Source organism: Salmo salar, chromosome ssa24 (assembly GCF_905237065.1).
Source record: "Salmo salar chromosome ssa24, Ssal_v3.1, whole genome shotgun sequence".
Classification (NCBI taxonomy): domain Eukaryota; kingdom Metazoa; phylum Chordata; class Actinopteri; order Salmoniformes; family Salmonidae; genus Salmo; species Salmo salar.
In genome coordinates, this window is record NC_059465.1 from 20,210,324 (window position 1) to 20,235,000 (window position 24,677).

General features: G+C 42.9%; 1 protein-coding gene across 3 annotated transcripts in view; it reads left to right on the forward strand.

Moving 5' to 3' along the window:
- The window catches only part of LOC106585594 (bone morphogenetic protein 1), a 68,569-nt gene that overhangs the window by 18,505 nt on the left and 25,387 nt on the right, over nucleotides 1-24,677 (forward strand). For 2 of the 3 annotated variants that reach the window (XM_014171980.2, XM_045706703.1), the window contains exons 2-7: nucleotides 12,849-12,962; nucleotides 13,587-13,730; nucleotides 14,030-14,147; nucleotides 15,552-15,730; nucleotides 15,890-15,995; nucleotides 23,386-23,510. In XM_014171980.2, the coding sequence (XP_014027455.2) occupies nucleotides 12,849-12,962; nucleotides 13,587-13,730; nucleotides 14,030-14,147; nucleotides 15,552-15,730; nucleotides 15,890-15,995; nucleotides 23,386-23,510 (786 nt within the window). Of the gene's footprint in view, nucleotides 1-12,848; nucleotides 12,963-13,215; nucleotides 13,301-13,586; nucleotides 13,731-14,029; nucleotides 14,148-15,551; nucleotides 15,731-15,889; nucleotides 15,996-23,385; nucleotides 23,511-24,677 lie in introns of all 3 variants that reach the window. The other variant, XM_014171981.2, reaches the window with a different exon arrangement.

Below are 24,677 nucleotides of genomic sequence, written 5' to 3' on the forward strand. Positions count from 1 at the left end.
CCAATCAGGTCCTCGAGGACTGGAGTTGCCCACCGCTGATTTAGGCATTTACTGTAACCAACATCCTCACCCGCTGTGCACGGTCCGACACCGGAAGTCCATGGACATTGAAAAGTAGTTTGGTCAGTCCGCCCTGGCCGTCCGGACCGGCCTTCGTTTGTCCAAAACATATACGTCCATGATTTGTTCAGATTTGGTCTGGTCTGAACCAAATCTGAACCAATCATAGACGTCTATGTTTCACAAGTTTGGACAGTAAAGTAGAGTACAGTGTCGTGTAGTACAGTACAGCACAGTCCTGTATTGTACAGTAGAATAGAGTACACAGTAGAGCACACTATAGTTGCGTGCTCACTGCTTTAGCACACTCCGCTAACCCTGATGTCCTTGCCGTGTCTGAATCCTGTTTTAAGAAGGCCACCAAAAAATCTGACATTTCCATACCCAACTACAACATTTTCTGTCAAGATCGAACTGCCAAAGGGGGAGGAGTTACAATCTACTCTAGAGATAGAACTTTGTAGGCTGTCATACTTTCCGGGTCTATGCCCAAACAGTTTGAGCTTCTAATTTTAAAAATGAATCTCTAAAGAAAAACGTCTCTCACTGTTGCCGTCTGTTATAGACCCCCCTCAGCTCCTAGCTGTGCCCTGGACACCATATGTGAATTGATTGCCCACCATCTATCTTCAGAGTTCATTCTGTTAGGTGACCTAAACTGAGATATGCTTAACACTCTGGCAGTCCTACAATCTAAGCTAGATGCCCTCAATCTCACACAAATTATCAAGGAACCCACCAGGTACAACCCTAAATCCGTAAACATGGGCACCCTCATAGATATTATCCTGACCAACTTGCCCTCCAAATACACTTCTGCTGTTTTCAATCAGGGTCTCAGCAATCACTGCCTCGTTGCCTGCATCCGCTATGGGTCCGCGGTCAAACGACCACCCCTCATCACTGTCAAACGCTCCCTAAAACACTTCTGCGAGCAGGCCTTTCTAATCGACCTGGCCCGGGTATCCTGGAAGGATATTGACCTCATCCTATCAGTCGAGGATGACTGGTCCTTTTTTAAAAGTGCTTTCCTCACCATCTTAAATAAGCATGCCCCTTTCAAAAAATGTAGAACTAAGAACAGATATAGCCCTTGGTTCACTCCAGACCTGACTGCCCTCGACCAGCACAAAAACATCCTGTGGCGGACTGCACTAGCATCGTATAGTCCCCGCGATATGCAACTTCTCAGAGAAGTCAGGAATCAATACACGCAGTCAGTCAGTCAGGAAAGCAAAGGCTAGCTTTTTCAAACAGAAATTTGCATCCTGTAGCTCTAACTCCAAAACGTTTTGGGACACTGTAAAGTCCATGGAGAATAAGAGCACCTCCTCCCAGCTGCCCACTGCACTGAGGCTAGGTAACACTGTCACCACCGATAAATGCACGATAATTGAAAATTTCAAGAAGCATTTCTCTATGGCTGGCCATGCTTTCCTCCTGGCTACCCCAACCCCGACCAACAGCTCCACACGCCCCACAGCTACTTGCCCAAGCCTCCCCAGCTTCTCCTTCACCCAAATCCAGATAGCAGATGTTTTGAAAGAGCTGCAAAACCTGGACCCATACAAATCAGCTGGGCTAGACAATCCCTCTCTTTCTAAAATTATCCGCCGCCATTGTTGCGACCCGTATTACCAGTCTGTTCAACCTCTTTCGTATCATCCAAGATCCCTAAAGATTGGAAAGCTGCCACGGTCATCCCCTCTTCAAAGGGGGTGACACTCTAGACCCAAACTGTTATAGACTATATCCATCCTGCCCTGCCTTTCTAAAGTCTTCGAAAGCCAAGTTAATAAACAGATCACTGACCATTTTGAATCCCACCGTACCTTCTCCGCTGTGCAATCCGGTTTTCGAGCTGGTCACGGGTGCACCTCAGCCACGCTCAAGGTACAAAACGATATCATAACCGCCATCGATAAAAGACAGTACTGTGCAGCCGTCTTCATCGACCTGGCCAAGGCTTTCGACTCTGTCAATCACCGTATTCTTATCGGCAGACTCAACAGCCTTGGTTTCTCAAATGACTGCCTTGCCTGGTTCACCAACTACTTCTCAGACAGAGATCAGTGTGTCAAATCGGAGGGCCTGTTATCCGGACCTCTGGCAGTCTCTATGGGGGTACCACATGGTTCAATTCTCAGGCCGACTCTTTTCTCTGTTTATATCAACGATGTCGCTCTTGCTGCGGGTGATTCCCTGATCCACCTCTACGCAGACGACACCATTCTGTATACATCTGGCCCTTCTTTGGACACTGTGTTAACTAACCTCCAAACGAGCTTCAATGCCATACAACACTCCTTCCGTGGCCTCCAACTGCTCTTAAACGCTAGTAAAACCAAATGCATGCTTTTCAACCGTTCGCTGCCCGCACCCACCCGCCCGACTAGCATCACTACTCTGGAAGGTTCTGACTTAGAATATGTGGACAACTACAAATACCTAGGTGTCTGGCTAGACTGTAAACTCTCCTTCCAGACTCATATTAAACATCTCCAATCCAAAATTAAATCTAGAATCGGCTTCCTATTTCGCAACAAAGCCTCCTTCACTCACACCGCCAAACATACCCTCGTAAAACTGACTATCTTACCGATCCTCGACTTCGGCGATGTCATTTACAAAATAGCTTCCAATACTCTACTCAGAAAATTGGATGCAGTCTATCACAGTGCCATCCGTTTTGTCACCAAAGCCCCTTATACCACCCACCACTGCGACCTGTACAGTGAGGGAAAAAGTATTTGATCTGCTGAATTTGTACGTTTACCCACTGATAAAGAAAGGATCAGTCTATAATTTTAATGGTAGGTTTATTTGAACAGTGAGAAAAAGAATAACAACAAAAATATCCAGAAAAACGCATGTCAAAAATGTTATAAATTGATTTGCATTTTAATGAGGAAAATAAGTATTTGACCCCCTCTCAATCAGAAAGATTTCTGGCTCCCAGGTGTCTTTTATACAGGTAACGAGCTTAGATTAGGAGCACACTCTTAAAGGGAGTGCTCCTAAGCACAGCTTGTTACCTGTAAAGAATACACCTGTCCACAGAAGCAATCAATCAATCAGATTCCAAACTCTCCACCATGGCCAAGACCAAAGAGCTCTCCAAGGATGTCAGGGACAAGATTGTAGACCTACACAAGGCTGGAATGGGCTACAAGACCATCGCCAAGTAGCTTGGTGAGAAGGTGACAACATTTGGTGTGATTATTCGCAAATGGAAGAAACACAAAAGAACTGTCAATATCCCTCGGCCAGGGGCTCCATGCAAGATCTCACCTCGTGGGGTTGCAATGATCATGAGAACGGTGAGGAATCAGCCCAGAACTACACAGGAGGATCTTGTCAATGATCTCAAGGCAGCTGGGACCATAGTCACCAAGAAAACAATTGGTAACACACTACGCCGTGAAGGACTGAAATCCTGCAGCGCCCGCAAGGTCCCCCTGCTCAAGAAAGCACATATACATGCCCGTCTGAAGTTTGCCAATGAACATCTAAATGATTCAGAGGACAACTGGGTGAAAGTGTTGTGGTCAGATGAAACCAAAATGGAGCTCTTTGACATCAACTCAACTCGCCATGTTTGGAGGAGGAGGAATGCTGCCTATGACCCCAAGAACACCATCCCCACCATCAAACATGGAGGTGGGAAACATTATGCTTTGGGGGTGTTTTTCTGCTAAGGGGACAGGACAACTTCACCGCATCAAAGGGACGATGGACGGGCCCATGTACCGTCAATCCTTGGGTGAGAACATCCTTCCCTCAGCCAGGGCATTAAAAATGGGTCTTGGATGGGTACTTCAGCATGACAATGACCCAAAACACACGGCCAAGGCAACAAAGGAGTGGCTCAAGAAGAAGCACATTAAGGTCCTGGAGTGGCCTAGCCAGTGTCCAGACCTTAATCCCATAGAAAATCTGTGGAAGGAGCTGAAGGTTCGAGTTGCCAAACGTCAGCCTCGAAATCTTAATGACTTGGAGAAGATCTGCAAAGAGGAGTGGGACAAAATACCTCCTGAGATGTGTGCAAACCTGGTGGCCATCTCCAAGAAACGTCTGACCTCTGTGATTGCCAACAAGGGTTTTGCCACCAAGTACTAAGTCATGTTTTGCAGAGGGGTCAAAGACTTATTTCCCTAATTAAAATGCAAATCATTTTTGACATGCGTTTTTCTGGATTTGTTTGTTGTTATTCTGTCTCTCACTGTTCAAATAAACCTACTATTAAAATTATAGATTGATCATTTCTTTGTCAGTGGGCAAACGTACAAAATCAGCAGGGGATCAAATACTTTTTTCCCCCACTGTATGCTCTAGTTGGCTGGCCCTCGCTACATACTTGTCGCCAAATCCACTGGCTCCAGGTCTCCAGACCTTAATCCCATAGAAAATCTACAAGTCTATGCTAGGTAAAGCTCCGCCTTATCTCAGCTCACTGGTCACGATAACAACACCTATCCATAGCACATGCTCCAGCAGGTATATCTCACTGGTCATCCCCAAAGCCAACACTTACTTTGGCCGCCTTTCCTTCCAGTTCTCTGCTGCCAATGACTGGAACGAATTGCAAAAGTTGCTGAAACTGACGACTTATATTTCCCTCACTAACTTTAAACATCAGCTATCTGAGCGCTAACCGATTGCTGCAGCTGTAAATAGCCCATCTGTAAATAGCCCACCCAATCTACATACCTCATCCCCATATTGTTTTTATTTACTTTTCTGCTCTTTTGCACACCAGTATTTCTACATGCACATCACCATCTGCTCATCTATCACAACAGTGTTCATTTGCTATTATGGCCTATTTACTGCCTTACCTCCTCACGCCATATGTAAACACTGTATATAGACTTTATTTTTTTTCTATTGTGTTATTGACTGTACGCTTGTTTATTCCATGTGTAACTTTGTGTTGTTGTGTGCACTGCTTTGCTTTATCTTGGCCAGGTCGCAGTTGTAAATGAGAACTTATTCTGAACTAGCTTACCTGGTTAAATAAAGGTGAAATAAAAAATTAATAAAATAAAAAAGTACACTAATCGGGCCGGGACTATACCAGCATCGCGATACTCGTTAGTATCGTGGCAAGGAACCAAAACACGAAGCGGATTTAACTTATTTAAGAAAACAGCATGTTGGTGTCACGTCCGTCGTAAGGAGGAGACCAAGGCGCAGCGTGAATATCGTTCCACATCTTTATTATGTTGTGAAACTTAGCCAAACAAACAATAAACTATAAACAAACAACAAACTGTGACGACAGAGGTGCAACATGCACTAACTCAAAATAATCTCCCACAAACACAGGTGGGAAAAACAACTACTTAAATATGATCCCCAATTAGAGACAACAATGACCAGCTGCCTCTAATTGGGAATCATACAAAAACCCCAACATAGAAAAAAGAAACTAGATAAACATAATCTAGAATGCCCACCCAAATCACACCCTGACCTACCCAAATAGAGAGGGCGTGACAGTTGGAAACAAACATCATTATGTTGTGATCCAGAGTCACATTTATTTTCCAAGTTTTAGCACACTATTTAACATACAGCAGGTTCTTAAAGGACCAAGGAGTTTGACCTACGTCACGTTTTCATTTTTGCCATGGAAAAAATATTGCGATACCGGTATCGTCACAGCCCTACACTATAATGTACTGAACTATACTCTACTGCAGGGTTACATTTTTTATTAGATATTCACAAGCCAACTACCACAATGATTGGAAGTCTACGGGAACAGTTAGCATGCTCGCTCTTCCTGTTTATCCAACTCTGGGCAAGCAGATAAAATAGTTATTTGAGAACTAACAATGAAATAAGTTATACAGTCAGGAAGAATTAAAAAAAATAAATGAAATGTTAATGGCCATTCAGGCACAGCCCATTGAGTTTTGTTATAATGTTTGAGCAAAGGAACACAGCATTAGCCATGGCAAAACTGCTAAATGTTCTCTCAGCTCAGTGTATTTGTTTTGTTTTTATTGCAGAAAATTTGCAACAGCAACATTTGCTCTATGCCGCCAAGATATTTTTCTACTGAATAGACTGTTAGAGTTTACACGTCCTCTTCCAATAAACTGTGGGGAGGTCAAAATTAATTAAAATAATGAAACTGTCTACCAAATCTATTCATTTTAAAATGTTGATTACTTCTACTTGCCATTATCGTTGACTTGATGATAAGACAAGACGTCACTCTTTATTAAAATTTTTGCTAACATATGATTTTTTACATTTTATTTTACCCTTATTTTAACAGGTAAGTTGACGACTGAGAACCCATTCTTATTTACAGCAACGACCTGGGGAATAGTTACAGGGGAGAGAAAGGGGGATGAATTAGCCAATTGAAATCTGGGTATGATTAGGTAGCCATAATGGTATGAGGGCCAGATTGGGAATTTAGCCAGGCCCCCGGGCTTAACACCCCTACTCTCATGATAAGTGCCATGGGATCTTTAATGACCATAGACAGTCAGGGCACCCGTTTAACATCCCATGAAAGACGGCACCCTACACAGGGCAATATCCCTAATCACTGCCCTGTGGCATTGGGATATTTGTTTTTTAGACCAGAGGAAAGAGTGCTGGCCCTCCAACAACCCTTCCAGCAGCATATTGTCTCCAATCCAGGGGCCAACCAGGACCAACCCTGCTTAGCTTCAGAGGCAAGCTAGCAGTGGGATGCATGGTGGTATGCTGCTGGCAGTGGGATGATGGGGGTCCCTGGGTTGCAGGTTTTCCTGGGCGGGGGGGTCCCTGGGCAAGAAAAGTTTGAAAACTCCTGCTGTACTGAACTCTACTCTACTGTTCTGTACTGCACTGTACTCTACTGAGCTCCACTGTGCTGTACTTTGATGTTCAAATTTGTGATTGGTTCAGATTTGGTGTTGTCCAGACCAACCAAATTTGGTCTTGGTTGGTGTCGGAGCTTATTAAAACAATAGCAAGTGTGTAGAACAATACCCAAATATGTAAATTAGGATATTGCATATTTCTACCTTTTTTGTGTACTTATTTAGGATACATCACCATGAGGAGAATGAGATTCATATCCATAATTTTGCATTTCTGTGTTCAGATCAGGGACCCATGATGAAATTCTGTTACCAGGTATAAATACACTTCACTTACTGTAGTTCAATAACCACAGATTTTTTTCAAACTCAAGGTGTCATGTCATAGGTGACAGGCGATTGTTTCTGCAGACATCTTTGAATCTTAATTCGGAACAGATATTTCTGAGTTTATTTAAAACATGGTCACATAAAAAACTGAGGGAGATTTTACCAAAATTCGGTTACCACACTTTGCATCTGCACAGTTCTTCTAGTAAATGTATTTTTGTAAAATGTTGAGTGAAAATTCTTAAAAGTAGTCATTGTACATAAAGTTGTATGGTTTTTGTTTGCGCAAATCTGCAATTCAGTCATGGTGTGTATCTTACACCAAGGAGGCCGTGTCCTGGGAATTCCCTGAATCAAATGGTGTTTAATTTGATAGAGATCTCGTGCGTAATCTGACGGGCCAAACTGATTGATGGGGGTGGTCTGAGATGAAAGCTATTATGATGGTTAAGATGATCTAAAGACACATTCCAGCGATGGGGAGGAGAGGGAGAAAGTGTAACGCACAAAGTGCAATCAATCAAATGTTTAATCAAAGGCTGTTTTTATCTTTCCAGTATGTCCCATACAGTGATGAACAGCATCTCTGTCCCAGCCACTAAGTGTGGCACGTAAATGAAAATGCCTGTTGTTTGTGTTTCTCCACAATAGATGTTAATGTTAGGACACTGAGAACCATATCATCTTTAAACTGGAATGGAACGATCTCTTAGAGCGGAAATTATCAAATTGTTCAACCTTTACATTTCTGTTGAAATTAATTCCATCGTTGCAGCTGTTGTCAGTTAGGTAATGAATGTTGCTCGAAAGAGAGTGGTGGCAGTGCTGTGCTCAATAATGATTCTCTCTCTCACTCACTCACTCACTCACTCACTCACTCACTCAACTGGCCAGTGCAATGACTGCCATCCTGTCCTCTGCCCGGTGCTCCATATTGAAGAATCCACAGATTCTGTCTGTGTCCGTGGATAATTAAAGCCAGTAGACAAGGGGATTAATTTTCAATCCCTGGGAGACTTTCCCTAAACCTGCAGCGTCTCCAGGACGACTGGGAAGCCCGGGGGAAATGAGACCTAATGCCGCCGGGGCTGTGCATTTGCTCACTTCAATCTTAGCTGTTGTCAGGGAACAATTATATGCTGGATTAAGAGCTTGTCCCCAGAATGTTTTGTGGATGAGTGGGTCTCAGCCATGGACGGAAAGTACATTAGCCCTCTGTGCACGGCAGTGGCGTGGGGGTGGGGACAATCCTGCAACTTGTTGTGTGGTTAGTTGGTTCTAGCATTAGGCCAATAAATCAATGTTAATAACTGTGTGTAACTCAGTTTAGTATTACTGTAGCATTACGTATTAGGTAAAGCAGGGTTACTCTCATAAATTAAGTCATCAAATTGCAGCTGCATTTTTATCTTCCACTGTGGAAAGAGTGCTCCCTGTCCTCTCGGTGACAGCCCCAAATTGATGTTGGTTTTGTCGAAGTGCTTTCTATTCTCTCATCCTTTAATGCTGTCAGTTCTTGGAATCAAAAGTAAGAACAAGAGGATAAAAGCATTGTAACAGTCAGTTTGTATCCATTGCATACTGTATGGACAGCTGGTAGCTTGTAGTGATCAGTTACAATGTCTTCAGAAAGTATTCACACCGCTTTTAAAAATAAAATAGAAAGTAAAATAAATCATGAAATAAAAACAAATACATTTATATTACATAGTAATTTCATGGATGTAAAGGCCCGTTGGTTAAGAGTTCAGAAATGTCCGCTGCTGCTTTTTTCCATGTGTCCAGAGTGGAGACCTTGGCCCTGGTGGATCCTGGCCGTGGAGAGCTCCATAAGTACAATTTTCTTAAATGTGAGCAACCATTATTGCAATGGTAACTGATGAGGTGGAATCCACCTTTGTACAATAATCTTCTTAGCAGCTGTGGTTCCTGCCAACCACACTCTCTGTTGGCGTTTTGACAAGTGCAAATCAGAGTCATCACAGAGCAACATCACTATTGGATCTAATGGCATTATTTTATCTATAAGTACAGAGATGACATTGTTGACTTTCCCCCAGAATTCATCCCCCCCCCCCCGGGCATATCCACAGCATATGCTAAAAAGTACCAAGGTCCCCTGTTGTGCAGAACTCACATAATGGCGATGGACTAATGCCCTTGTGATGTATTTTTTGAGGTGTTAGATAGAAAGGGGGATACCTCGTCAGTTGTACAACTGAATGCCTTCAACTGAAATGTGTCTTCCGCATTTAACCCAACCCCTCTGAATCAGAGAGGTGCAGAGGGCTGCCTTAATCGACATCCACGTCTTCGGGGAACAGTGGGTTAACTGTCTTGCTCAAGGGCAGAATGACAGATTTTTACCTTATCAGCTCGGGATTCGATCCAGCAACCTTTTGGTTACTGGCCCAACGCTCTAACCACCAGATATGTTTTTATTAATTAATTGGTGATTGGGGTTTCTAGATGATCCAGATATATTTTTCCACACTGTCTCCGAATTTATTTGTCTGTCAGCAAGTGTAAAATCCTTTTCCCATACAGTGGATAGAGTTAATGGCTTTTGTGCTGCTAGAATTAATTAACTATAGATATTAGAAACAACTCCCTTTGATGGGGGTCTGTCCGTTAGAAGTTTAACCAATGGGTGTTCTGCTAGTGCTGCTCCCCAGGGGACCCCATAGGCTTGCATGGATAGGCGGAGTTGAAGGTAAAGACAAAATTATGAACCTGGGACATTAAAACACTGGCGGATTTCCTGGAAACTGAGGAGTCAAATTGAATGTCTTTGAAAGTATAAAAAATCTCTAAATGTATTGTATGAATCCTATTAATTTAAATAATAAACTTTATGCAAATGTGTTACTGAATATAAAATGGATTAAATTAAGATTTTGTGTCACTGGCCTACACACAATACCCCATGTCGTCAAAGTGAAATGTTTGGTAAATACATTTTTAAAAGAAAGCTGAAATGTCTTGAGTCAATAAGTATTCAACCGCTTTGTTATGGCAAGCCTTAATAAGTTCAGGACATGATTTTTGAATGACTACCTCATCTCTGTACCCCACAGTTACAATTATCTGTAAGGTCCCTCAGATGAGCAGTGAATTTCAAACACAGATTCAACCACAAAGACCATGGAGTTTTTTTAAGAAAGCATATTGAATATCCCTTTGAGCATGGTGAAGTTATTAATTACACTTTGGATGGTGTATCAATACACCCAGTCACTACAAAGATACAGGCGTCCTTCCTAACTCTGTTGCCGGAGAGGAAGGAAACCACTCAGGAATTTCACCATGAGACCAATGAGGCCTAATTCCAAGCATGGTGGTGTCTGCATCGTGTTATGGGTATGCTTGTCATCGGCAAAGACCAGGGAGTTTTTTGGGATAAAAAGTAATGGAATAAAACAAATTCACCTTTCAGCAGGACAATAAGCTAAAGCACAATGCCAAATAAAGCCTACGGTGGAGTTGCTTACCAAGACGACATTGACTTTTCCTGAGTGGCCTAGTTACAGTTTTGACTTAAATCGTCTTGAAAATATATGGCAAGATATGAAAATAGCTGTCTAGCAGTGATCAACAACCAACTTGGCCGAGCTTAAAGAATTGTAAAAAGCGTGCAAATATTGTACAATCCAGGTGTGCAACGCTCCTAGACTTACCCAGAAAGACTCCCAGCTGTAATCGCTGCCGAAGCTGCTTCTACAAAGTATTGACTCGTGTGTGTGAATACTTATGTATATGAGATATTTCTATATTTAATTTTCAATAAATTAGCAAAGCATTCGAAAAACATATTTTTGCTTTCTCATTATGGGGTATTGCGTGTAGATGGGTGAGAGATAAAAAATATATTTAATCGTTTTTGAATTCAGGCTGTAACACAACAAAATGTGGAATAAGTCAAGGGGTATGAACACTTTCTGAAGGCACTGTATACTCTTGGCACAGAGTGTCCATATTAGAGCTGAGTACGAATAGTCTATTTTAATGTTTTGGGGATTTGGTGACACTCACAGTGATTGAGCATTTTTCTGAGTGCAAATGATAGGATCCCTTTGACTTATGGTATTTTAAACCTGCCCGCTGAGCTCTGAGCATGCAATAAGTTGCAGGCAAAGATTTACACCTTTTCTTATTGCTGTCATTAGCTTGTAATCTTGCTAGCCCACAACATGCCCTCTCCGACCCTCTGTTGCTTGTGTGAGACTGTGGCTACATCTCAGCCAGCTACATATTGTCTAAATAATTATCCTCTGGTGGATAAGGGACACAAGCTAAAAAGTTTTTTCCTCTATTGTTTTCCTTCGTCGTCTTTTCTCTCTGACACAAACGCACACCACGATCTGACTGTTATTAATGGTCGGGCCAATGATAGCTCAGTTATAACAGTCTTAGATGATTGTTGTAGAGTTCTAAAAACAACCTTAAGCCCTGAAAAGATGCATTCACTTTGATTCCCAGACCACAGTTTGTCAGTTTTTAGTTATCCATCTTTCACTATAGCAGTTGATGTTGTTTTTGCCAGTAAAGCAGTTCCCAGAAGGGCAATTCCACAGGAACAGAATGATGCTGAGACTCGATTTGTCACTTTAAAATGTATGCCAAACAAAAACCAATGATTTGCATGGGTTGTTTAACTTTGCACTCTATGCACAAGGACGACTTTAACATTTTACAAAACACATTTACAAAAACAATGCAGATGCAAAGTTAGGTGACAACAGCACAAACCGTCATTCTGCTACTGAACTTTGCATCTGCACTGTTCTTCAACTAAATGTGTTTTGTAAAGAAAAATTGTGGAAATTGTTAAAGCAGTACTTGTGCATAGAGTTGTATGGTCCACTCCTGCACACGGGACAGGACGTAAATTCAGCAAACGTGCTGGTTTAAAAGCTTTTAAAACAGAGCGGCCTGTATCTGTGGAGAGGACTCCTGCCCAAACTGCCGAAGAAATAGGGCATTTAGCAAGGAATACCATTCTTCATAAAGGGTGACTGTTTGGTTATTTTTCCTTCTCCTTGGCCTCATTAAGAACTTATTACTTGTTCAAGGTGCCCCATATACAGTATTGAGGCAGCATCTTACAGTATTAGGTCTGCTCGAGGACTCATTAACGGTACAAAGTGAAATATTCCCCCAGAGTTTTCTCAACGGCAACTGGATTGACCCAGCACATCTGGGGTATGCTGATCTGAAAGCTTTTGAATGTAGTTCTCATTAATTGATTGAATATGTCCTCCACTGAATGTCATACAGAGATGTTCCCTCCCCTGATGGTATGACTTATTTAGCTTGGAGCTTATAGAGCTCTGAGATTCAGACCACATTCCTCTCCTGTTATTCAAACTTTCACATAACTGCTGTTTCACAACTCTGTGTGTCTGTTTGCGAGAGGGGAGAGGGGGCCAAAGAGATGGGAGGGAGGGAGTGTGAGAGGGAGAGAATGTCTAGCTTTTTCACCCTCTGTTTTAATGGATGCCTATGTGATCGACAGGGTTTGTCGGACTGCAGAGCAGGAAAACCTTGAGGCTATTGAATGGTGCAAAACAATATTGTAAAGACGCCTTAAATATGTCTGACTTGCTTTCTCTCTTTGTGTGTCTGTTTCAGTTGCCTTTTGGGGAGACATTGCTCTGGATGAGGAGGACATGCGCATGTTTAAGGTGGACCGGATTATAAACGTGGCCCAACGGACCGTCCAGACCTTCAATGAGACAACCACAGGTGAGCAAGAGCTGTGAGGCTGGCTGACCTGGTCATGGTTACTGAGAATAAAGACTAAGGCCTATCGCCATAGCCTTAAAGCGTGCATTTTCTTGTAAACGTGCCTGTCATCAATTCTAAAAGTCTGACTCCATTATTGCATGTGCTATTATATAGTGCTGACTAAAATGTCTCCTTAATGATACAATACAAACCAGTCCAAGAAAGAAAACTTGCATTCAGTTAAATAGTTCCCACATTTTCCCACCTCAAGGCCAATTATGCAAGGAGGCTTTGTAACTCTCTCCCAGTGCATCTGCCAGGAAGATGCATACGATGCATGAACCACTCAGCACCAGGTGATGACTCCTCTCCAACACTGGGTTGGCCAAGACACCTGTTGTAAACAAACAGCATGTTTATCACCAGCACTCCCAAAGTGTTTATGTAAAGAAAATGCTCAACAAAGTTATAAAGCATGCTTCATTGTCATTATCATCTCTTTACCATTTAGGAACAGCTGAAATGTTGTAATCTCATCATGGTTTTTACCATGTTCTCACCAGAGTTGAACTTTTTAATTTGGTGGTTTTCTGTGATTATATTGTACAAACCTCATCTTTGGCTGGTAATTGGGAATGACAGGGTCTTCTGCCAATGAGTCCAGTCGAAACAGAGCATTGCCAAACCGGCAAGGATCACACCGCAGGAAAAGGGCGGCGACCTCCAGACCTGAGAGGGTGTGGCCAGAAGGTGTCATTCCCTATGTCATCAGTGGGAACTTCAGTGGTAAGTCCCACATCATCACTGCTGTTTACTTGCCCTATGTGTCTTATATGCGCCCTGTAACATAGTACCCTACTAAAAGGTGGTAGCTGGTGTCCATTAAGCATACTTCAGCATACTTGCATCCACTACATTAAAATGAATGTCTTGGCAGCTATTGGACATAATATTTTTTATTAACTTTACTTGGGATGAATTTGGCACTACGAGCAAGCTGTTAGCGTTGGTATTTTATCCTCCTTTTTATGTGATTTATGGACGTCAGCCTCACTGATCTCCTCCCTTCTTCCCGTCACATTCAGGCAGCCAGCGGGCGATATTCCGCCAGGCCATGCGTCACTGGGAGAAGCATACCTGCGTGACCTTTATCGAAAGGACAACAGAGGAGAGCTACATTGTGTTCACTTACCGTCCGTGTGGGTAAGTCCACGCAGGCCTGGGCTCACTTCCCTCAGGAAGGAAGTGTAGCTGGTCAGCCTGCTCAGACATGACAGTTCTTTATCCACACAGCCATAATGAGTTATCGCTTAAGTACTTTTCCTTACCACTCCTCCATTGTCCTTTAGTGCTGACTCATCCCCTCTGTCCACAGTCTGTCTGTGTGAGTTGTGCTAATTGCAGCCCCCTGCAAGTCCTGAGAAAGATGGCCATTCATGCCCAAGGAATGCATGCTGTGCCTCATAGTTCAGGCAATTATTTCACTGAGCACTGGTGTCACACATGTTTTTTTTAATGTCACCCAAGGGAGACATCCTCAGCTTTACCATAACCCGTAATTCCACATTATACATTTTGTCCTTTTCCCAGCTATGCATGTTTTTAAGTTCAAAAGATTTCACACAAAAACTGTAGCCACGTTGATGGCGTTATACTCTGGCTCTGCATGTACAGTAAATCCGTTACCAAGAAGAACATATTAAAGAGTGGATATGGAGCATAAACTGACCTTTTTCCACCCAGCTGTTGATAGCCATTTTTAGCCTGGTAACTGTCCTCCAGAGTAACAGGGATGACATTATCCACTCAGGCGGCCGCAGTTAGTGGGAATGCCTGGGCTCTGGGCTGGCCTGCTGCAGGCCCCATCTGTCCTGTGCAAAGTTCAAGGCCCGTCTCAGGAAAGCCTGGCTCACAGTAATTAGAGAGAGGCTGGTTGGCCTACGGGGGTGCGGTGTGTGTGTCCATGGACCAGGCTTCCACACTGACCCTTTCATGTCAGGGAGGGAGAGAGGGAGAGCCCTGCAGTCTAAAGTCAGCCAGCCTTCACTGTCACACATTGTAACCTTCCATCTACAGTGAAGCACACATCAATGAATGTCACCACTGTATTAGGATGTAGGGTCCCCTCACCTCCGCTAGTTTTCCTATGACGTGCTAGAAAGTCTGTTAAGAATGCTCTTCCTAATACTGTATATATGCATTAGAGATGTGAGTTGAACCACAAACTGTTGAGGTCAGACCCTGCCTCTCTCCAGGAACAGGGATTCCTTCCATAGACTACTTCACTTGGCTTATTCGTTATTTGTTCACTCCTTCTGGTTTACACTTTCATGTTTGTGGAAGTAAAGTTCTATATATCCGGTGTAACACGAAGTTCACCAAGTTCTTAATACATGACTGAGATGTACACAGAAATGTAGCATTTACATAGTACTATGGTAAGCACGATGGCCAATCTTGAGCTAATGCTCTCATCTTTGTGTCTGCCAAGTTAAAAGTGACTTAGTTTAGTCTAATATGTAGCCAGTTACCACAGTCTTTGAACTAGCTTGTTACCCTGCCTGTTGACCTGTCTCTGATCTTTGTTCTGTGTGTTGGACCCTGCAGGTGCTGTTCCTATGTGGGCCGCAGGGGTGGCGGTCCCCAGGCCATCTCCATAGGAAAGAACTGTGACAAGTTTGGAATAGTGGTGCATGAGCTGGGCCACGTGATTGGTTTCTGGCACGAGCACACCCGGCCCGACAGAGACGAACACGTCAGCATCATCAGGGACAACATCCAGCCAGGTAAGACTGCTTTGTAGACGGCTGTGTATGGAACAGCCCACTCATCTTTCCCTTTCTAGGAGATAGCCTCCCGCTTTTGCTATTTAGTATTCTGGTACAGTATTTGAGGTAATGGTGGGTTTCAGGTTTCAGTATCTGTTTTCTTGCTTCCATTCACAGGACAGGAGTATAACTTCTTGAAGATGGAGCCAGGGGAGGTGGACTCTCTGGGTGAAGTGTATGACTTTGACAGCATCATGCACTATGCCAGGAATACATTCTCAAGGTAGGAGATGGGTCAAGTTCCACTTCATACACAGCAGAACAGACATCATGGAAATCAGTTACAGTTTAGGCCAGAGAGCAGTTTCCCAGACTGGCACTTTTGCTCTCATGTCTCACTTCAGGTCTTTTCCATGTGAGTCACTTCATAGTTCTACAATGTGTCAATGTCTCTTTTTTTTCTCCATTATTTTGTTTAATTTTAGAGCCAGGGGCTGACTTCAAGGCTTAGGAAAGGTGGCGCAAATTGAAGCTTAGATACTATTCAGTTAATGACCTGCTGACATTCATAGCCTGGGGGACAAATATACTGCTGACTTGTCAGTGTTACTTAGCCTGTATGATGGTTGGTCTGATGAATTTAAAGTACAGGGAAGCAGGACAAAGACACAACTCAGTGATGGACCTCATGAACGTGTCAGTGCCTTGGCTTAAAGGAAGAACATCTGCAGAATATAATACTTTTTGGGAGTGTCTACTCTTTCTCTCTCTTCCGCCAATTTATTTTGGCTTGGATCTTTTAACTCTCTCAACAGTCACCGCTTACATTTGAGCATGCAGTGGAAATGCTCAGGGGGTAAACTGATGTGGTTTCTGTGAGATGCAGAACGGATTATATTGCTTGTCCATGTAATGAGATTTCTAAGGGTAAAAAAGTGTAATCCACCAGGATGCCTGGAGTAACGTGTCATTAGAGTTGACACATCTGGCCCATTTAGCTTTTTGGGGCCCAGAAAGAGCAGGATTACAGAGCTTTCGCTTTCAATCCTGGTGAATGTTTTATACGTTTTCCTAGACAGCCCCAACTTTTTGATCTTGTATAGCCCACCTTACCCAGTCCATCTGTAGTCTAGTAGTAGAAGGGCACCTACAAAAATCAATGCACACAAACTGCAGCATGCTTTACCATCCCCATGTAATACAATGCCTGTCTGTTTTGTATTATGTGGTTAGGCATATATCATATTGATTGCTTCCAGTCTTTCAGGTAGCTACGTCTCTCAGTGGGGACGCTGTCCAGTGGCAGCTATGTATTAAGGGGGGTATTTGTTGGATAAGGCTATTTCCATGTAAAAGGATCCATGAGCACCAACATGTGAAGTTCATAGGAGCATGTCAAATTGGGTGTCAAATGAAAACTAAGAGTCTATATTTTTGAGAAATTAAGGCATATATACATTTTTCAACCATTTTCCATCCTAAAATGTTGAATTAAGCGAAGGCTTTGATTTCTGGTCAAACAGATGGGGTCTTAGAAAACATAATAATAAAGATAATAAAGACGCCTACCAACTAATATCAACACATATTTAGTTTAGGAGAAATGGTTCAGCCATCTGTAAGTTTAATGCCAGGCATACACTACACGATTTTGCCATGGCATGTTTTGGCCGTCCCAGATTCATTTTGATAATTGGGGTGAAATCCTATGAATTTGAGCTAGGATCAGTAGGTCGGGACTGGCATAGTTCGCGCGGATCAAGGCCGCACCAATGATGGCTGTTCCATACCCCTGTCGGATGTCCCGAGAATTTTTGGACATATCTGAAATTTTGGTCGATCATCTTGTAGTAGCAGTGCTGCGACGCAATTGGGCAAGGGCTGCTGCCAATAGCCAATGAGTATTCAGCATGTCATGCAAAACGAAATCCAACAATATTACCTCTATGTCCTACCATGACAGAAACCCAAAATATTATTCATATTTTCATAATAGGTATTCTGCGCCTCTGTCTCGTGTTTTTATGTTTCTGCACATAATTATGTGCACACTTACAAAGCAACTCACTATTTGCATGTCGGAATGTTTTTCCTCCGAAAACCGAGAGACGCAGGGTAGGATCAATCATTGTAATGTGGATGGAATGAAAAGATCTGTGAAAGGAAATGGCGAAATGTGAGCATGTCCAAATTGTTACGATTTTAGAAGTCATGTAGTGTATGCCTAGCATAAGAAACTGCCTTGTGCATAAACATTCTGTTACCAAAAACCTGTCACCAAAATATATTTTTAAATTTCTCTCCCTCATTAGGAGGGAGGATAATGAAAGTTCACAGAAGTGACAAGTAAAGGTAGACCTATGAATTAGTTATAGTCTTTTTACTGATATCAATTTTGTTTATGAATTATTAAGTGATTAAAACTCAATTCTGTTAAAAAATCAGTAAAGGAATTTCCAAAAAATACAGTACACACTAGAGTTGAGTACACAATAATGTACTGTACTGACCTCTACTCTCCTGAGGGCTACTGTGCTGTACTTTAATGTCCAAAGTTGTGAAATGTAGACGTCTATGATTGGTTCAGATTTGGTACGGTCTGGACCAACCAAATTTGGTCTTGTTTCGGGGCGGAATAATACCCAAATATGAAAAAGAGGATATTGCATATTTCTACCTTTGTGTACCTGTTCAGGATACATCACCATGAAGAGAATGACATTCATATCCATAATTATGCATTTCTGTGTAGTACAGATCATGGACCCAAGATGAAATTCCGTTACCGCAATTCCGTTACCAGGTGTAAATCCACTCTAACCAAAGTAGATTTTTTCAAAGTTAATGTGTCATGTCATAGCTGACACCCCATTCTTTCTGCAGACGTCTTTGAATCTTAATTCGGAGCAGATAGTTAAGAGTTTTTGGAAAACTTGGACACAGAGAACTGAGGGAGATTTCACCAAAATTCTGTTACCGAACTTTACATCTGCAAAGTTCTTCCAGGAAATTTTTTTGGGGGTAAAAATGTCAGTGTAAAAAAAAAAAAGGTTTTGTGCGTAGAGTTATATGGTTTGTTAAACTTTGAAATCAATGGTTTTTGTGTGGCGCACATTTTAAGTGGAAAAATCTGAGTCTCAGTGCAATTCCGTTTCCGTGGAATTACCCATAAGGCTTGATTGTGTCTACCTTTTGATGAGCCAGCTTTTACCCACAGCCACAGGTTGTTCCAATTATCACTCCCTTGGTTGGCTCAAGCAGCCTGTGTGTGTAGCAGCAGCCCAGTAAACCTCCACATCCAACCCCAGGTTCAGGTAGAGCCGCTAGCGCCAGTGGCCCTGCTGCAGCACATCAGGCTACATGGCACACTCATACCTCTGTGAAGCTCCTTGTAAAAGTTCTCCTCTCATAGTGTGAACTGCCTCATTATGCCACATAGAGCCCCTTTGAAGTGGCTTTGATCGTCGTTAGCAACATGATCCCACATACCAGGCTTCTTTAGGAGGTTATAGGGTTTTATTCCCAAGGTGTCTGCTGGCTAGCTTCATGGCTCCCTGGTGTAAAAAAAAAAAAAAAGTCAGGTCTACTTGCTAGCATGATTTAGGTCAACCACTAATGATCACATAAACATGTTTAGGTCTCCATGTGGAAATGGAGACCATTCAATGTCATTTCCCCGACATTGACTTGACAAGTCAAATCTCTGAGAGTACAGAATCAAACTGATCCTGTTTTCAGGTGCGTTCTGACTGCAAGCTATAGATTTTTCAATAAATTGTTGATATGATTGATCTATTGTGGCCTTTGTGATCAAGGCGTCATAGATGGTTTGTGCAGCTTTTATAAAGGGCAAAAGGAGTGTAAAAGATCCCACGGCTTTTTTTTTTTCATGGCCACGGAGATAGAATCTGTTAAGATTCTATTTTTGTCACACTTTGCCCTCTAAGATTTTTTTTTTTTCAGTAGAATCTATGTAATACTAAACAGCAGGAAGACCGTTATCCACTCAAACCAAACTCTTTAAGTGCTGTTGTAGTACATGCTGCTGCGATTTGAAATTCATATTTCACAAAATTGCTTCTTGTCCTTGAAGTATGCTTGAAAAGGAGAGCAGTGCATGTGTCATGGTTTTTGGTACTGCACTGTGCCAGTGCGTCCCTCTGTGCCAGCTGACCTCTTTATTTCTCCCAGACTCCCTGTCGGATGCATCTGGAAATCTCTCCAGATGCTGTCCTGTTAGTCACAGATACAGACAGTGGTGTCATAGTGGCTGTTTGAGATTTGGACCAGCCCAGCTTCTATGACGACTGCATGCTTATTTGGGTTTTACCCATCTCCTCGCTTTTTAGGCTGCAGTTTGGCACTGTTTCTGTCTGTTTCCGTTAGATCAAAGCAAAGCCAAAAAGGTCCACTTGGGACTGAGTTGGAGATTGAGCTGTAAATTTGGTGTCATTACATAAGTGATACAAGCCCAGCATGAAGGTTGCATGACATCCTTGTCAGGCAGTGTGCAGTCTATAGTGGATTGCATGACAATGGGGGGGATACCCTGGCACTGAGTTTAACATACCGGTAACATGCGGTTCCCTCCCTCAGCCATGTGTGTGATACATTTTTGGTACCTGCTGTGCAATTCGACGTGGACTTTCTTCGAAAGATCTTTTACATAAACAAAATGTGAAATTGTCTAGAGCTACAGACATCGGCAGGAGTGATTGTTGTTCCAATTCAATGCCTCTTTCCCAATTGCAGGAAGGGGTTTGGCATGCCCCTGCTTCCCAGTGTGAATGTAATGTGAGCCTGGGTACATGCAAGGCGAGTGAGAGCTGGAGGAGAGGGTGGCCAGACCAGACTGGAATCATTACTACACAGCTCTCTGGTATGAGAACCAGCTGTTGGCTCTCCTTTTGTTCAAAATTTTCTGCCCTTTTTTCACCGAGGCTGGCCCTTTCCTCAATACCTCCTATTGCAGCCTGTCCCAAATAACCTGCCATGTGCGCGTGGCAACTGGATTCTGGGAAACCGGGAGAGATTCTTTCTCTTCAAGGAGGCTGAGATTGGATACAAACACTCTTTCAGGCCACTGCACAGAATGGGCTGCCTAGCCCTTTATTTTTCTAACTGTACAGGCAATGTGCTTTCCAGGGGATGACAATGAAGCAGGTTTGTGATTGTTGATGCTTTCTGCTCTATTGTCATTCAACCTCTCTGAGCATGTCCTATTTTCCCTGAGTATAGCCAGCCTTATTTAATGATTTCACTGTTTAGAGATGAAAAAGTAATGGATTGTATTGAGAGCGTGGTCAGTGTGTTTTCAGAGCACCTTATTAGGAGACAAGGGACTCCTGTTAGCTTTTCTCAGTTTCCAGTTTACACTTCCCCTGCATGCTGATCAGTGGAGACTTCTGAGGGCAGGACTACTCATAATAATGGCTGGAACGGAGCAAATAGATTGGCATCAAACACATGAAAACAATGTGTTTGATGTATTTGATACCATTCCACTCATTCCGCTGCAGCCATTACCACGAGCCCGTCTTCCCCAATTAAGGTGTTACCAACCTCCTCTGATGCTGATGTACCTGTCCCAATGTCTAGCTTTGTTTCCCCATTATTAGCCTGTGTGTTTGCACAGCGTTTTTACTGTAAATCACCGTGGGAAGCCAGGGCCTTTGCCGAGATTGTTGTTGGTAAGATTTCATGGGGAGCCCTCATGTTTTGAAGTGTCTCCTGGGGACAAGTAAGGCAGCTCCCCATGCTTTTTGTCTGGGGCATGTTACCCAACCCTGGGCTTTATCCGCCCCTCTGCGCTGGGGACATTTTTCAGGCCTGGTGCATAAAGCAGAGCCAACTCAAATAAAGAGCTGCCAGTGTGCCCTTTGTCTGCTCTGACACTGGCTGGAGTGGCGTTGTTCACCGACAGCCAGCTTACGGGCTCCTGGAGGCAGGCAGGCAGACAGACAGACAGTGCTTAAACTGTTAGCTCAGGCTGCTCTGTTTGCACATGCCTGGCGTTGATGGGTACGTCACCATGGGAACAGCCAGGAACCAGGCTTTGCTCACCATTGCAGAGAGAGAAAAGGAGATGATAAACTAGCAAAGTGTCAAGTGAGAAAGTGGTGTGAAAAGGTCTGGTTTTTCAGCATCAACTGTTCTGGACTCCTTTTCAAGCCAAAGGCAAGCCACCATGATGCGATTTTTGTACATCTTTCTAATTGTTCTTGTTCTTTTGGACTTTTAATCCTTATGCTAAATGTTCCTGTTGTCCATACAACAAACCAATCAAGTTTTAGATTTTCCCATAGAGTTGTCAGAGGAGGGCGTTTGGTTTTTAGTATTGGAATTGGATAGTGTTTTTCTTCCATCTGCACAGCACACATGACGAGGTCAGTAGGAGGTCAGTTTTGACCCCCAGACCTGTTTGAACTACCTCCTCTCTCTGAGGAGGACATTCCTACAGCCTTGGAGGGGACCACTGACCAGTAACAGTCAATTGGTTGTTTTTTTATATAATAATATTTGAAGTTAGGTCATTGTTTTTGACAGTGTTGATAAGGGTCATGGGTCTGCTGATGGGTGTGGCTCCACTTCTCTGTGCTGAGTTCACTGATGAGAAAAATTGAATGGGTACCGCCTTGCCTCAGAGCCATACAAAATATACTTGACGTGTTTCTGAGCACCACCAAGATGTATGATACCTACTAATGGTCTAGTTACTTGAGACAGAAACGACAGTAGGGAGGTTGGTCGGGGAGGATGGGTGAGCGTTATCTGTGACAGTCTAGCAATCCAAAGCTTGAATGCTCGAGTTGCGTCGGGTCCCACTGTAGCGTTTTACCTAACCTTCCCCTAACCAATATTCTCCCCTAACCCATATTCTAAACTTAACCCAATTCACCTAACCTTCTACATAAATTCGCCTAACCTTTGTTGTTTTAGTTCTCCTAACCGCCAAGTAAATTCTCCCCATAATTCTCCTTTGTTGTTACGGCGCAACAAGCAACCTGGTCTCCGATAAAGATGTGCAATATTATACGTCAACCAAGATGTATGAGAAGGTACATCATCCAATTTGTATGATATTATACCACCGAGTAAGACGTATGATACTACACATCCTCTAGTACGTATGTTATTGTATGTTATTCCATTTATAATGTAACCTAACGTATCATATCATACTAAAAGGAGTGTCACAGATTTATGTACAGAATAATACAAATTGCCCTGAGACCACATTGTTGGGCAGCACGGCTTGGGATCACACTCAGTCCACTCTCTTAACTGGCATAATGTTCCAGTGCATGTTTTGTGGTGTTTTGGCACCATATCAATAAAAAACAACAACTGTGTTTTATATACTGTATGCTCCCCATACAGTATATCGCACTCCTTAGCTCAGGCCCTATTGGCTGCAGGCTGCCAGACTCACACAGGTAAAGCTGTGGCCTGATGCTTCCATAAATGTCAGCATCCTCAGTAAATCACTGAATAATGCCTACTGTCAGTGTTAGTGTCAGAAGTTCAGCCGCTGGCTGATGGATCTTTAGGGTTCACCACTGCCCTCTGAATGGTGTCTTTTCTGAGAAAGTGTGTACCAGTGTGTATGTGCAAGTGCCTTCTCGGTTATGCAGTGTTTTGATCTAACAGCGGTCTCTTCTCCTGAAATGCAGAGGAATCTTCTTGGACACCATCCTGCCACGCTATGATGTCAATGCAGTGAGACCGCCAATTGGCCAGAGGACAAGGCTAAGCAAAGGGGATATCACACAGGCACGCAAACTCTACAAGTGTTCCAGTAAGAACAGTACAATTATTGCAAACAATATTCAAACACATTTTGGTGTATACAGTGGCAAGAAAAAGTATGTGTTACCTGAATACCTGAATTTCTGCATAAATTGGTCATCAAATTTTATCTGACCTTCATCTAAGTCACAACAATAGACAAACACAGTCTGCTTAAACTAATAATACACAAATTATTGTATTGAATACATCATTTAAACATTCACAGTGTAGGTTAGAAAAAGTATGTGAAGCCCTAGGCTAATGACTTCTCCAAAAGCTAATTGGAGTCAGCAGTCAGCTAACCTGGAGTCCAATCAATGAGATGAGATTGGAGATGTTGGTTAGAGCTGCCTTGCTATTCACAAGAAGCATTGCCTGATGTGAAACATGCCTCGAACAAAAGAGATCTCAGAAGACCTAAGATTAAGAATTGTTGACTTGCATAAAGCTGGATAGGGTTACAAAAGTATATCTAAAAGCCTTGATGTTCATCAGTCCATGGTAAGACAAATTGTCTATAAATGGAGAAAGTTCAGCACTGTTGCTACTCTCCCTAGGAGTGGTTGTAAAGGACAGATGACTGTAAGAGCACAGCGCAGAATGCTCAATGTGGTAAAGAAGAATCCTAGAGTGTGAGCTAAAGACTAACATAAATATAAGGAGCATGTTAACATCTCTGTTGACAAGTCTACCATACATAAAGCACTAAACAAGAATGGTGTTCATGGGAGGACACCACAGAAGAAGCCACTGCTGTCCAAAAAAAACATTGCTGCACATCTGAAGTTTGCAAAAGTGTAAAGTATGGTGGAGGGAGCATCACGGTTTGGGGCTGCTTTGCTCTCATCGACGGAAAAACGAATTCCCAAGTTTATCAAGACATTTTGGAGGAGAATGTAAGGCTATCTGTCTGCCAATTGAAGCTCAACAGAAGTTGGGTGATGCAACAGGACAACGACCCAAAACACAGAAGTAAATCAACAACAGAATGGCTTCAACAGAAAAAAAATATGCCTTCTGGAGTGGCCCAGTCAGAGTCCTGACCTCAACCCAATTTGTGATGCTATGGCATGACCTCGAGAGTGGTTCACACCAGACAGCCCAAGAATACTGCTGAACTGAAACAGTTTTGTGGAAAGAGGAATGGTCCAAAATTCTTCCTGACCGTTGTGCA